Below are 15025 nucleotides of genomic sequence, written 5' to 3'. Positions count from 1 at the left end.
TGCCTTCAGTTAGCGTGGATAAAAGCGGTTTGTCGGGAAACACTCGACAACCGCTTGCCCAGAGGCAGTGAAACTGTGAAAAGTGCAACGGAAACTACAAACAGATAGTCACCTTCAAAAGTAAAAGCTGCACCTTTTGAAATACACAGCTTTTACTTTGAAGGTGAATGGTCTCCAAACAACAAGAGGCCACGGCAATCTGCTGACGACCAAAGCAATCACAGGGAGGTTTTTAATGCAAATAATTTTATAGTCGGCCAGCAACTAGTCACCAACCAGTCGAGTAACACACATTTTCACCAGTGCCGGAGGTTCCTAAGAGATTTCCAGGCATGTTTAACTAAGCCCATAACAGCTTATCCAACTAAGAGTGGTGACAGTTTGCCAGTCTATCACAGGGCTAACACAGAGCAAAGGATAACCACACACTCTCACATCCACATCTACACGTATGAGTTACACCTCACAGCAGGTAGGTTCCTGGGTTCAAACCTTTGGGTCTGCTGTGATATTCTTAAAGTTTCCTTGTGCCTACAGGGGTTTCCTCCCACAGCCCAAAGACACGAACTTTAGATTGGGTTGTTCAGAAGCAGTTACTTAAATATGAAGAAGGGTTGCAACTGATTACTGTATCAGTTATTTTACCCATGAATCATTCAGTTGGAAAAGATGAATTTGTTCAGTGAAATATCAAAGCATGACTGAGTGACTGACTGAGGGACTGGTGCGTCACAAAAACCAAATCATCAAATCACAGCGTAAAAACTTAATCACAACATTATTAATGGATAAACAACAAAGTAGCATTTCAGTTTCTAACAAACTGTGCACTGAAAATCTGAAGGACGACTCTCTCTTTTTGTCTTTATATGTGAACTGCAAACAAAGCTTTAGCTGCTGAACTCTACATCTGATTAATATAAAAGCAATACAAAGCTGTAGTACTGCACGGTTTCCAACAACGAATCATCAACTGTGATTGCATCTGCACATCTTTCAGGCTATCGCATTAAAATCTAAACTTGTGCTCACTTCTCAAACTAATTTAGCAATGTTAAGATATCATTAACCAGTAAATAATCAACACAGCACTTCCTGAGAATTCAAGATAATCGTTTGCTTGTTTCTAAAGCTGTCGAACTCTAGAAAGCATCAGCAAAGTGTAAATGTAGGCCTACACATCTGAAACAAGAACAGGATGCCAACTAGGCGTTCAGTGTTCACTGGATACTCGAGGTGAATATTTGTTTGATCCAAATTTAATTTACATACTCCATATTTATAGAAGTTTCAATGTGCGGTACAAGCACAGGTCAACTTTTGACCGTGCTTGTTCTTCTGCGTTGTAACTCATACCAACATTTCGATCTGTTCACGTGATCACTTTTACCAAGAACCACCCTGAACAGGAAGAACAGGGTCCCCAAAGACCACACGGCGGGGCTGAAGATGTGCTGTGCTGCTGCTCTGCATGGCAGCGGACTTTCTGAGCACGAGTAAAATTAAAGGTGGGAGGGGCTGATACACAAGCTGCTCTTCAGCCTTTTTGAATGGCAGCAGTTAATTTGGCTAGATAAGGATCACGTGATTTTGACAGGATGTGTTTTTTCTGTGGTGTTTGAGCTTACTTTAACCTTTTCTGTTACCTTTAAGATCACTGTCATATCACACGGGCTAATTCATTCAGAAGCACCGTCTCATACTGCTGTGCTCCTCAGACGCATGCAGCATTATTTTTATTAGATTACAGCTGATTATACGCTGCACAGACACATTTGTCATATTTGTGCACCGCAGGACACCTCAGGCATTTGAAAGCTGTCCTTCCTTCCCGTCATCTTTATCAAACAGCTCTTATGCTTGAGCCGAATTCCTGAGACTAACGGTGCTCTGACATGATGTTTTTTCATCTCATTTATGCAGTGGTTACATCAAATTTAAAATTACTTATAAGTTTTATAAATTAAGCTGGCTTCAACTCAAGCGCTTAAAACTACTCTGACCTGGATCAATGAGAACCTGCCAAGTCAAATTTATTAAATGACTTATTTTTCTTTCACTCATAAATAAAGACATCTCTGTATGTGTGTGTGTTAATGTGTCTGTTAGGGCTGGGCCATATCATACCGTTCACGGTAATACCGGTATAGAAAATGAAATATCGCGATAGAATATGGGTACGGAGCCTACGGAGCATTACAGCTACCATAGGCAGGAGCCTCGCGGAGTAATACGTACGGTGCTTCAACATAATATTACCGTATTGCGTGTGTGTGTAACCTCTTTCTAAGTTTTGTGGATATTATACATGGTTATGCTGAGGATATGTCGGCCAATTTCCACTGGAAATGCAAATTCCTTGCTGACAGTTTAACCAAAAGGCATTTCCACTGGAAATGCCTTTTGGTTAAACTGTCAGCAAGGAATTTGCATTTGCACTGTTACATTTTTATATAACTTTAATGCAAAAAACAGCTGCTTGTTTAAGTGAAAATACATTGATGGGGTTTTTTGGCACTAATAAAATTGAGGAGTTGTAAAGTATTTTGTCTAGTGTCAATTATATCGTCAGTTATATCGTTATCGCAAATTTTCAAATCTGTATCGTGATAAATATTTTTGGTCATATCGCCCTGCTCTTCACCTCCCTCTAGAAATGGACTGGCTTTTTAAACCATCATGCACACACTCACACTCCAATGGATGCATCAGATTAAACTTTGGGGGTTCAGTACCTTAAATAGCATCCACAGAACCACCGACCTTTTAATTAGTGGATGCTCTACCTTCTGAGGCACAGCTACATCCAAACTTACAACACCTAGTCCTGTCCAAATATCAACCGAGCTCAACCCCCACTTAGCTTCCAAGATCAGACAGGAACCATTTGGTACTCATTGGTTGTATTTCTGAGGTCAGCGCATTGTCAAATTTGAGCTCATCTCAGTGAGAACCCATCACGTTTTGGCTAAAATCTGATGAGCTGGGATGACCACATGAATGTTTACATTGTCATTTCTGTGAGTGGATTTACTGACATAATGCATTCCCATTACCGGCCTAAACCTTATTCTAACCTCACCGCTAAACCAATCCTCTGACGAGGAGGTGTAAACACACCTCTAAAACCTCCTCACTAGAGTAGTCTAAATTAAATTCAAACAAAATAGTAATGCAATACTTGGCTATGGTTTATGTTTATTGTGCTCTTTCGGTTTCTTGGAGGGCGTCAGGTTAAGCGACGACAAATTCAGTCACTCTCTTGTTGTGTGGCAACCCACAAATGACACGCTCAGCGAGCGCATTCTTACATCTGTCCTCGTTTCAAAGAGCATCACTCTGTGCACGTCTTCATGTGAGGACATCTGACAGCTGCAGTTAGAGAAATAACCCGGACCTCATTCTTTGTAACCCAGCGGGGGTTTTCTCCTTTTATTTTTGAACACCAGTAAAAGCAGTTTGGTTTGACATTAGAGAAGCTGGACAGATGAACTGTGCTGATTTTTTGTTTACTTTTTTTAAGTGGTTTAAGTACATTTTATTTTACAGCCCAAGTAACAGCTGAGGAAAAAAGAAACACTTACTCGAGTTATTGCTAAATTTGGCATTAACTTACAGAGCACAGCTCTGGTCTGCATGCACACAAGTGCTGACTGGATAGTTTGTCTGACTGGTTAGCTACTTTTCATATCTTTGATGTTTACTTTCCTCTCAGTCAGAGGCATAAAAGGCTTTCTATATGATTAAGAGTGCTCTGTTTTCACTAAGCTGGTTGAAACTTGCAATAAAACCTTATCTGACAGCAGCTCTACCTGAGAAAGGCTGCAGACAGTCTGTGCTCTCCACATTTTGTGTGTCATCAACTCAGGCTAATTAACCGCACACCAGTCCATAGTCCAGGCGCCCGTGTGCGCTCACTCACCCACATAAAGCGTTAATTTTTTCTACCTCCGGTGCATTTCCTGTATCAGCAGCAGAGCAGTTGAGGAGGGGACTTCAACTTTTTCGCTATTACACAAGAGGCTAACGTGGAAACTCTGGCTGCCTCGTCCTGAGCCGCACATGGATGATCATGACCGAGGCTAAATGACTTGAGGTGGATGTCTGAGAAGGATGGTGAAGAAGAGGAAGTGATACAGAGCGACAACAATCGCCACAGCTGAGCAGCATGCATGTGATTTAGGGGTGTCACCGTGCTGCTGCAAGGACCTGTTTGTGAAACTGCTTTGTGCAGAGGTCCATGTCTAGACACCCACCAACCCACCCACCAGCACCTTGAGTAGCCACCCACCCGCAGCCACACATCACCATCCACCCCCACATGCACAGACACACGCCCACCACCATTTTACAGCTCCAATCAGATGTAAACAGCATGATCTATCTAACTTCCTGGTCTGTCTCCCTGCCATCTCTCCTCGGTCAAAACCAGACATCTCAGCTTTCAGTGCTCCGCCGACTCTTCTACTCTTACATCTCACACTGTCTCCTCAGCTCGAGCCTCTTCGGGGAGCTTTCGCACTCTCATTTGTCACTGCTGGCAAGCACCTGCTTTGAGTTTGACACCTGCCTGCCAACACCAACCCGCCATCAACAAAAGAGTCAACAGGTCACCGTTAACAGTGTGCAGACCTGAGGCCCCCGAATATAAGAAACAAACACACACACAGCAACACTCCTTCAGACAGTGAACATCCGTCCACACACCCACAGCCATATGCAGCAGAGGGATTTGTGAATGAGCCGCTGCTCTTACCTTGGCACTGGAATCCCTGCTTCCCAAAGCCCCTGTGGACAGAAAGACAGGGCTGTGAGATTTGGGGAATTCACAAGATATGCATTGGCAGTGACGCGCACGCGCACACACATATCCAATCACACATGATCGCGCGCACACACACACACATCAGCGGGGCCCTGTGTCTTCAGCAGCATTCCTCCAGTGTCAGAGATGGGTGTCCGGGACGATGCGGTAAAAACACCGAGCAGCAGCAACTGCTCTGCGGCTGCCGACACGCCATCTCTCCCCGACAGGCCCGCGGTGTTGTCGCATTGTGGAGGGGGGTGGGGGGTGTATGGCGCACCGCGTTGTTTTTCATGATAATGAAAGAAACACTGCGGTGTCAGTGTGGACGAAGGCCGATTGAGCCGCAGCAGCAAGTGAATCACCTGTGTCCTTTCCCCTCACACACACACACGCCCGCGCGCACACTCACCAGATGAAGTCCGTGCAGTGGCTGCAGAAGGTTGGCTGCTTGAAGAAGCGCGCGATGAACTTGTGGTTCTTCACCTCGTGCACATTCTTCTGACGGAGGGCTCCCTGACGGGCAAAGCCGCGCGCGCTCTCCGGCACCTCTCCTTCGCTGTTGGGGTCAGCCATCTTAACGAGGAAGCGGCGGCGGTCCGAGAGGAGGAACGAGGGGTGAGGAGAGGGGAGAGAGAGACGCGGCGGGGGAGGACGAGTCGCGGTACAGGTGCCGCCTCCTTCTCCTCTTCGCCCCGCTGGCCGCCGCGGTGTCGCTCGTGCTGCCGGTGTTTTTGTCGGTCTGCGTCCAGCTCGCGCTCAAGCTGCTGCAGCTGCTTCTTCCGGCGGGTCCCCGTGCCGCGCGCCTGCTTCCCTCTTCTCACCGATGTGCCGCTGCTTACAACTCTCTCTCTCTCTCTCTTCCTCCCTCTCTGTATTTGTGCGTTGACGTGTTGTTTGTGTGGCACACCTCTGAAGCGATCTCTCTCCGTCTATGGCACAACGAGCCCTGCGTTCTTTCACTGTGATGTGACTTCTGGAGACACACGCATCCAAACCAGTCTGAGACGCCAGTTAACAGAAACCAGTGATTGCCCACGAACCCGTGAGTCAGAGGCCCCTGAAGCTCCGATTTCAGAGAGTCCCTCATTATTAGCCAACCTGGTGACCCCGTTTTCTAAAAAAAAAAAAAATCTACCTTTAGTCATAGACTCTTATTTCAAACATATAGAGAGCATTAGAATTTCAAGTTGAACTCGTGCCTCTGTGTCTGAATGAAAACTTACATTTTAAAATATTTTATTGATTATATACCTCTGACTTATTCTGTAAAGTGTAATTAGATGTGTCTGTTGTCATCAGTGTTTTCAGCATTATTAATGTACCTTTTCAGAGTCAGTGTGGACTTTGATAATCAGCACCTATTTGTCAATATATATGTAGACAGAGAGTATGGATTCTGGAAGTGAAAAATGTGCTGTTCCTCTAATCATGTAAAGACTCCTACAGTGCAAAGTGGAAACCAGGCGGCGGTACAGTGCAGACAGGTAAGCCATACTGTTGTCTCTAGATTACAGACAGGCCCACAGTTTGCTTTCTTTTCCTTTTAGTCTTATCAGATACAGTAAAGCTACTACATACAGTGGCGTGTCTAGAAAATTTTTATTGGGGGGGCCAGGTAGGGGCACAGATTTGGAGAAGGGTGGCAGATGTAATTGGCAGATAATGTTTAAAAAAAATTCTACCAACCGTTAACCATAATTCAATAACCCTGTAAACCTAATAACCGAATGCGCTTTTAACTCTTATTAGAATGAGATTTTAACCACTACGGTGCAAAGTTTTTAGATACTGCGTTGATAAAGTACAAGAGATACAATCAGTGCTTTGTCAGTGTTTACTCAGCATTCAAGGACAGCAATATTTGCATAGTATTTTTACTGACATGTAGTGCACATATGTTTTGGGCAAAAACATTTTTGAATATTAAAATACGAACATTTGTAACAAACAATTGACAAATTAGCCAGTTCCAATGCAAAACTTTATCTGCCTGTTAAAAAAAGAAGATAATCTTCTCACAAACTGGTGTTTGATTTTGAAACAGGAAAAAAGTGGAGAAACAACTGAAAAGACTAACATTTGAATGAAACCTGAAAGCAAGTAAATACTTTCTATGCTGCCTTATGGTAAACTTTGGTAATATTGATAAAGAACAACACTGGCTGATGATGAAATACAGTCAGCTGGCATGGTGACACTGCCAGTATTAACCTGCAGGGCTGGACTGGGACAGAAAATCGGGCATTTTGACTACAGACCGGCCCACCAGGTATTAAAGCCATAAAGCCTTTGACTGAAAACAAATGCTGTTGTGACAGTGATGTACAGTCTTGTTGGTATATGTATGATTTCTATACATTTTACGTCAGATAAAAACTTTGGTTGTAAGATTCAGATAATTATTTAATAAAAGCTAGATATTTTAAATGAGAATAAGAAAGAAAAGTATTTCTTTGTGCCACCTCTCCCTGTTAATGCCCTACCTGCCCCCTGGCAAAAACTTCCTAGACCCGCCCCTGCACAGTTACCAGCTGTCAGCTGCTTAGAAAAGGATCCAGGTGTTATTTGTCTCTCAGAAACAGTTCATAACTTCAACTCATTCATGTCACCTAAAAGGTAAACCTGTTTCTCCATCACCTGTTCAGCTCTGATGGTTCAGTAAGGACATCTCCTGGTTTCATCTTCATGTTTCCCTCTCACCACATATCCAAACCGACATCATGACCAGCAGCTTTACAGCTGTGGCTCCAGCAAACATCAGCTGATACTAGAAATTAATATTAAATAAATTCTAACAACAGCTGATCAAGCTTAAACGTGCTGCTGTTGTTTAGCGCGACATCTGCTGGTTTCCTCTTTCTGGCGCAAAGTGAGTGATAAACAAACAAGAGAGAAAAGCCGATCAGCTGATCATTGATCAGTTTTATGATTGAAGTAGCAACAGGAGAGGGAGGGGAGAGAATGAGAGAAGAAGAGGCAGCTGTGCAGCGTAACGACAGAATAAATCCAGCTTTGTGTCTTTTTCCATTCTAGCTAAAGTTCGGGACAAACTGCGTCTCTTCTCAGCTCAATACGAAACGTGTAATATTTTCTCTGAATGAGGGACCATTCCATTTTTTTAAGGAGCCGTTGGAAACTCTACTAACCTTATGAATAAAATAAAGTTCACTATCAGTAACATCACCCACCTAAAAACTCCATCAAGCTGGCTAGAACGCAGTACGAGTTATTGCAACTGACAGTAAAAAGTCAGCACAACGAAAATAAACTCCACCTAAACTTGGTTTATATCTGACCCAGACAGACTGCAGGTCATAACTTCTTACCTGAAGTTCAGTTCACCTGACACTCGGACTGGCGGCTGCTTCGGGTCTCTCCTCCTGCCTCCCCTTCCCTCATCCACCTGCTGGCCTCTGTGGAAGCTCCGCCATAGCCACCACCAAACAACTGAGTTATTTTTACACATCGACCTGCATCTGGCCAATCCACCACCTCTCATTGTTCATGCCATTACAAAAAAAATTAAAAAAAAATAAGTCACCGGACATATGCCCGGTATACCCGATGGCCAGTCCAGCTATGTTAACCTGCAACCAAATCTGCAGCTCCATACAGCAATGTCACGACTTAGATTATATTTTATAACTCATAACTCTTATGTTAGCTGCCCTCAGTAGCCTACTGTCTGAAATATACGACGGCTGCAATAATTCTTTAAGTGTTATTTTCTCCTTGGGATTCTAATTTCACCGAAGTTTACTAAACTCAACAAACTTAATATTACTTACCGGGACATTTATTCTGTCCTCATTTTCTTTCACCGAAAAATTGTTTCCTGCAGTGCCGTCTTTCTGCTTGGCTCTCCTACCTTTGCTAACGTGATGCGCATAGCGCAGAAGCCGATGCTGCATTCACTTACACTCGGATATCTGAGCTTCACCGTGAAAACATAATCGTACATTTGATTGAATTTTATTGTTTTACCTTTGGGGTGGCACCTGGGGTGGCCAGTCTGGTTGGGGGGGTGGCCTGTGCCCCCCCAGGCCACCCCGCTGGACACGCCATTGACTACATAGTCAGAAGCATGAACATTACAAATTGAGTACACAGGACTTTGTGCATTTCTGTGGAGAAACTAAATCAGCAGCTTGTAGAACCATCCTTAGCCTTTACCGTGTTGGTTCAGATCACTGAGGATGTGCAGGAATTTGTTTATGCACAGCTCTATTTCAATCAGGTTGAGGTGTGGACTTTGACTGGACCGTTGCAACACCTTCATTCTTTTCTTTTTCAGCCATTCTGGCATAGATTTTGCTGTTCTGTTTTGGGTCATTGCCCTGTTCAGTAATCCAGTGTGGACCAAGCTTTAGCTGATAAACAGAGCTGTTGGTCTCACATTTGCCCCTGGAGGAGTTCAAGGCCACCTTAATGACTTCAAGCTGCCCAGGTCCTGTGATTGCAAAACAAACCCAAATCATCACCACTCCTCCACCGTGCTCGACAGTTGGTATGATATCCGCCTGTGCTGATATGCCGTGTTTTGCTTTTATCAAACATGGCTTCATGCATTATGGTCAACATCTCCACTTTAGTCTCATATGCTCGAAGGACATTGTTCCACAAGTGTTGTAGTTTGCTCAAGTACAAATTTCTAATCCTAAACCACGCTCCATGTTCTTTTTAGAGAGAAGAGGCTTTCTCCTGGCAACCCTTCCAAACAAGTCATACCTGTTTAGTGTAAATTTAAATGTGCTGTCATGAACTTCACCATTTAACACACTAACTGAGGCCTGAGTTTGAGATGTAGCTCTCTGTGCAACATTCAGTGAAACTGCAAAAAATCTGTGTGAACTCTGAGATTGTTGCTTCTTGATAACACACACCCAAATGCTCTGGACCAGCAAACTTCCCAAATGTGTGCCTGTAGAGATGCTCACACTTCCAAATCAGATTTTTTTTTCATAACTGTATTTTAGGTTATTTGCAGTGTTGGTCAAGTTACTTGAAAAAAGTCATCAGTAACTAATTACTGATTACTTCCCCAAAAAAGTAATCCTGTTACTTTACTGATTACTTATTTTCAAAAGTAATTAATTACTTAGTTACTTAGTTACTTTTTAAAAACATGATTTACAACCTGAATAGGTGATAAAGCGATAGATCTTTCAGCCCAATTCTACTTTTTCTGCATAATCCATCATACAAAATGTAATCAAATGGAAAAGTCTCTTTTTAAAACTTGTTTTATCAATTTTAATCTTTTAACTTTATGCATCAAGCAAACATTTAATTATATGCAACATTCTTTGACTGGAAGAAATTTGTTTAATATTTAAACCTATTTTCTGCATATTCCAGCACATAAGATAAAATATTTTTTGTGTTTACACTCACTCTTTCAAATAGATGCAAGTAAAACACAGCAGAAAATAAATAAAGTCAAAGACTCGGCGGTCCTGTTGCTCTATTTTCACCTGTAAAGCAGGAGTAGAGTAGGCGGAGGTTTACCCTGGTGCAGGTGTGCCGCGGTCAGTGGAAGAATCCGCGAGTTTCTCTGTGAGTTTCCCATTACATCGTTGAGCACTCGGTGCTTGTTTAGGGGTTTTTTTTCGCTGTAAAAAGTTTTCTTCCCACGCACAACGGACACTAATGTTTTTGTCACTTTTTATGGAATCAAACTCAAAGTAAGGTCAGTACTTCCACGCTTTAAACGCTGCACGCTCATACTCTCTCCTGCACTCGATATACGATCCATTGTTGATCTGCACACAGCTGTTGTCACTAACGTCGCACTCGCTTACGTCACTGTCATGAGACATTCTCGCAAAAAAATCACGGTTTTAGTAACGCAGTAACGCAGCGTGCTTACGGGATAGTAACAGTAATCTAATTACCGTTTTTGCGATAGTAATTCCTTACTTTACTCGTTAAAAGTAATCGGATTACAGTAACACATTACTGCCCATCTCTGGTTATATGTATCTGGCAATCTTCTTGTAGAGGCAGCCAGTCAAAATTTATTTTTCAGACATTTTTAGTTTGTGTTTGTTTATTAACAAAACTGCTTTTATTGTCAATTTACATTTTTTTATATGGCTCTACTAATAATAACAATAATAACGATGTTATTAGAATTGCTATTGTTGTTAATTATAATTATTATTAATTACAATTCTTTTGATTATCAGGGAGGAAACATTGCAAACCATTGCATTTGTAAAACTACCGTTGATTGTTTCAGTATTTTTACATTCAAAATAGCTTAAAAGAATTAATCACATATTAGTTTTCTGTCAAGTGACTCACTGATTAATCAAACAATCATTTCAGTGTTAGAGTGCTCATTGGTTCCTCGAGAAATAAACACACTGGCAAGTACAAAGCAGGTCAAGTATGTACAGTATGCATTTAATCTGACGTTTCAGCAGGTTGAGCAGCCGAGGCAAACACAGCCTGTTGCTCCAGGCATCGTTTTTTAAAACTGACAGGCTGTGGTAAAGTCTTGCTTAAGCTTCCGGTGCAGGCTACTGATATGAGGTTGGGATCACGAAGGAAGATAAATGTATTAATACACCCAAATCTCACAAGACTGCCTTTTTTTTCTGTCCCTGGGAGTTTGCAAGTCGGTTATTTTTGTTAGAGAATTGTAATTGCTTGAATTGAACATCAGTTAAGACACGTCAGCTTAGCTCTACATTAATGTTGTCCTGTTATATTTTTTAAATGGCAGTAGGGAGGCGAGGTTTTTTCAGTGTAAAACCAGGAGAATTCAGAGCTGTATCGGGAGGATTGACCAAAAATGTTTTGTTTTTCTCGTTGTCTTGTTAAACACTAATTAAACCTCTTCAAACCTTTATTGGATCGGGCTTTCCGGTTATCTGACCAAATACAGAAGTGTCGCCTTCGTGTCCGAATGAGCACCTTAAACACTTTTACGGTAAAGCTACCACGGGTGGGGCCTTTGCAATATTTGAATATAACTTTCCACTTACAACAAGTCAGGATGCATTCCATCAGATTAATAAAAACTAACACGTGAAATTACAGCATGCAGACCTGCCTCTCGTAAATCTTGAGTCTCTAAAAGACTGTTAGGGAGAACAGCCTCACTGGGGTTAGTCAAAAACTGACTGTTACACTGTGATCTCTGACACAGTTATATATGTTAAACAGGCTTTTTTCTGCACACACAACGACCTGAATATGACAAAACATCATAGGAATAGTTGGTTGCTGGAGGTGCACACAGCAGTCTCCACCATTCATATTTTCCTTATAATATAATATTAATAATAATAATAATAATTTTATCTATAGGCACCTTTCACCCACCTTACAATAACACAAGAACAATAGCAGCAATAAAATATAATAAACATGGCAAAATAAAATTTAGACATGAGGTAAAAAACCAAAAAAAAACCTTTGACTTCTAATTTTACTTCTATTCAAGACATGAAATGTTACTAGAATACAATGTTTTGTGTTGAAGACAGAGCCTTTAATAGATCAGATTAATAACGCTCATCAGTAATGCTCATAATATTAGTAGTGATAACTGCATGTCAAAATGACCCAAAGTTATTTAGTTGCTTCCAGCTGATCATAGAAGTCTTTCTTCTGGGATTATTACATATCTACAGCACCAGAATCCATACACTAACATTTCCAAAGATAGAGAGATGATCTTGCTTTAAATGTGGCTACTGCAACATAAACATTTAAAAATAACTAAAAAGAAACTAAGAAGAAACTGTCCCCAACACAAAAACAGGATCGATCAGGCTCTAACAGCCAGATAATGTTCTATACTTCACTCTGTGCAGCTGTTAGAGTGACAAAGGTTATCTGATCGGTTGATTAAAATGTACTAAAATGTGTATGGGTATTCGTCTATATAACTACGAATGGCCACTTCATTAGGTACATCTGTTCATCTGCTCATTAACACAAATATCTAGTCAGCCAATCACGTGGTAGCAAATGTGCTTTTAAGTATGTATACAAAGCGAAGATGACCTGCTTGAAGTACAAACTGAGCATCTGATTGGGGGGACAAAGGGGATTTAAGTGACTTTGAATGTGGCGTGGTTGTTGGTGCCAGACAGGCTGGTCTGAATATCTCAGAAAGTGCTGATCTACTGAGTTTTTCAGCCCATAACCATCTCTAGGATTTACAGATAATGGTCTGGAAAAGAGAAAATATCTTGTGAGCTGCAGCTCTCTGGGTGAAAATGCCTTGTGGCAGTCAGAGATTCCAGACTGCTGAAAGGTGAGAGGAAGGCAAAAGTAACTCTACCACTGTTACAGCCAAGGTATGCAATAGAGCACCTCTGAATGCACAACATGCCCATCCCTGAAGCAGATGGGCTATAGCAGCAGAAGGCCACACTGGGTCCCACTTTGCCCTCATCAGTCTTGATTTCTGCTGCAACACTGAGATGACAACACGAAAGCATGGATGCATCCTGCCTTGCATCAGTGTTTCAGGTGGTGTGAGGGATACTTAATTGGTACACTCAGTACCAGCTGAGCATTATTTAACACCACAGCCCATCTGAGTGTTGTTACTGACCATGTTGATGCCTTGATCATAGCATACCCTTTTTATACACCATGTCACAAAACTCATATCATCTCAAGGGAATTCAAGGGAATCTTCTTGAACATGACAATGAGTTCATTGTACTCCAAAGTCAGCCAACTGAGCATCTGAGGAGTGTTTCCAGCAACCGCTGAGGTAGGGGGGCCAACCCAGTGCTAGCATGTGTACCCAATAAAGTGGTGAGTGAGTGTACATCTAAAAGACAGAAAGCTATTGCCGCAATGAGAAAATCAGCAATGTTGTATTGCTGAAAAGTGTTTTTATAGTGATTAAAGTAACACACTGAATTAATATTCTGTTATTTGCTACTCATTTGCACAATCCACATGTGATCCATAAAACAAGGTATACAAGTCTATTTAAAGTGTAGGCGGTGGGTTGTTTCCTTTGATTCCTGTTTATATTAAACGCTGTTCCTTCAGTCTCTCTGGAATGGCAGCGTTATGTGTAGGAGGTTATGTGTGAATGACGGAAACCTCTGCCTTTTCTGAATATTTGAACCTGTCATGTTACAGGTTTCATGTGAGAAAATGGGCTAAAAGGTGTCAGTCTGTCACCTTCCCACAACTCAGAGCAGCCATTCCAGCAATCAGTTTTAGCTGCACTGATGGCTTTAATGATTGAATGAAAACAAGAGTCTCAGTTGGCATGACTAAGATGATTGTGCAAAACATTTTTAGCACACTAAAAAAGATCAAAAGATCAGGTCACACTTATCAGTGGCAGATAACCTCACTGGTTGTTTTTCACCTATATTTTCCCCGTCTGCATGTGGTGCATCTCGCTGTTAAAGAAAACTGAAAAACAGTAAAATGCTTTTTATTTCCCATGCCTTTTTTTAAGGTCAATATAATCTAGAGATCTAATTTTAATTACATTTCACTTAAAAAAATGTTTTTAAAATGTTTGTGTATGGAAAATATGTGAGCGTTATGTTTCTAGAGAGAAGTCTGATGGGGAAAAAATCATAAAAGTAGGCAAGAACAAAGCTCGCTGGCAAGTTACAGCAGTGTTTACCTTTAACTGCATCGTACACAAAAGATCACGCTAACCACAGATAAACAGTGAATTTAACAAGAATATGCTTGTGTAATAGTGGGAATATCTGGAAAAACAGGTGTTGCTGGACCTTGTAGACACTGAGGCAAATTTCTGTGTAGTTTAGATACTGGTGTTTATAATGAGTGTTTATGGGATTAAGCTTTCCACCATTAGTCTGTGGTGCAAATGTTCAATAAATTGCTTGAAAAAAATCTAAGGGCTCATTTTTTCTAGGAAATACACAGGCAGTGTTGGAACTGCTGTCCTGTGCAAACTTGTTCAAGCTCTGAACTTGATCCAAATTTCACTCACACTCCCATTTTTCCTTTGAACACCACTTCTGCCAAAACAGAGGTAACAGAGCAGTCAGCAGTCCAGCACTGAACATGGTCAACGGTAGCAGAAGCACAAACAGAAACTGAGATGGCCCTGGCGCGTTGCCTGTTTTCATGCCCGTGCACAAATAATTGAACTCTTTGGAAAGTGGGTGTGAGAGTCTGGGAAACTCAGCCAGGTAGTAAAGTACTTTCACACGATTGTAAACTGAACAACTTGGCAGAAGTTCCACTGTT

At 41.7% G+C, this 15025-nt stretch overlaps 1 protein-coding gene across 2 annotated transcripts in view; it reads right to left on the bottom strand.

Moving 5' to 3' along the window:
• LOC146707500 (protein kinase C beta type-like) overlaps positions 1–5558 on the bottom strand; it is a 50444-nt gene extending 44886 nt beyond the window's left edge. Inside the window, exons 1-2 of one of the 2 annotated variants that reach the window (XM_085458867.1) lie at positions 5217–5558; positions 4757–4788 (exon numbers count right to left, since the gene is read on the bottom strand). In XM_085458867.1, coding sequence (XP_085314993.1) covers positions 4757–4788; positions 5217–5380 — 196 coding nt within the window. In that variant the 5' untranslated portion in view covers positions 5381–5558. The remainder of the gene's footprint in view (positions 1–4756; positions 4789–5216) is intronic. The other variant, XM_085458866.1, reaches the window with a different exon arrangement.
• Between the last annotated feature and the right edge of the window lie 9467 nt (positions 5559–15025).

The sequence above is a fragment of the Copadichromis virginalis genome, linkage group LG6 (genome assembly GCF_057382275.1).
Source record: "Copadichromis virginalis isolate Kocher_CV1m ecotype Utaka linkage group LG6, C_Virginalis_male_GT1.1, whole genome shotgun sequence".
Lineage (NCBI taxonomy): Eukaryota > Metazoa > Chordata > Actinopteri > Cichliformes > Cichlidae > Copadichromis > Copadichromis virginalis.
The sequence above is the reverse complement of the archived record's forward strand: the minus strand, read 5'-3'. Positions and strand labels throughout refer to the sequence as shown.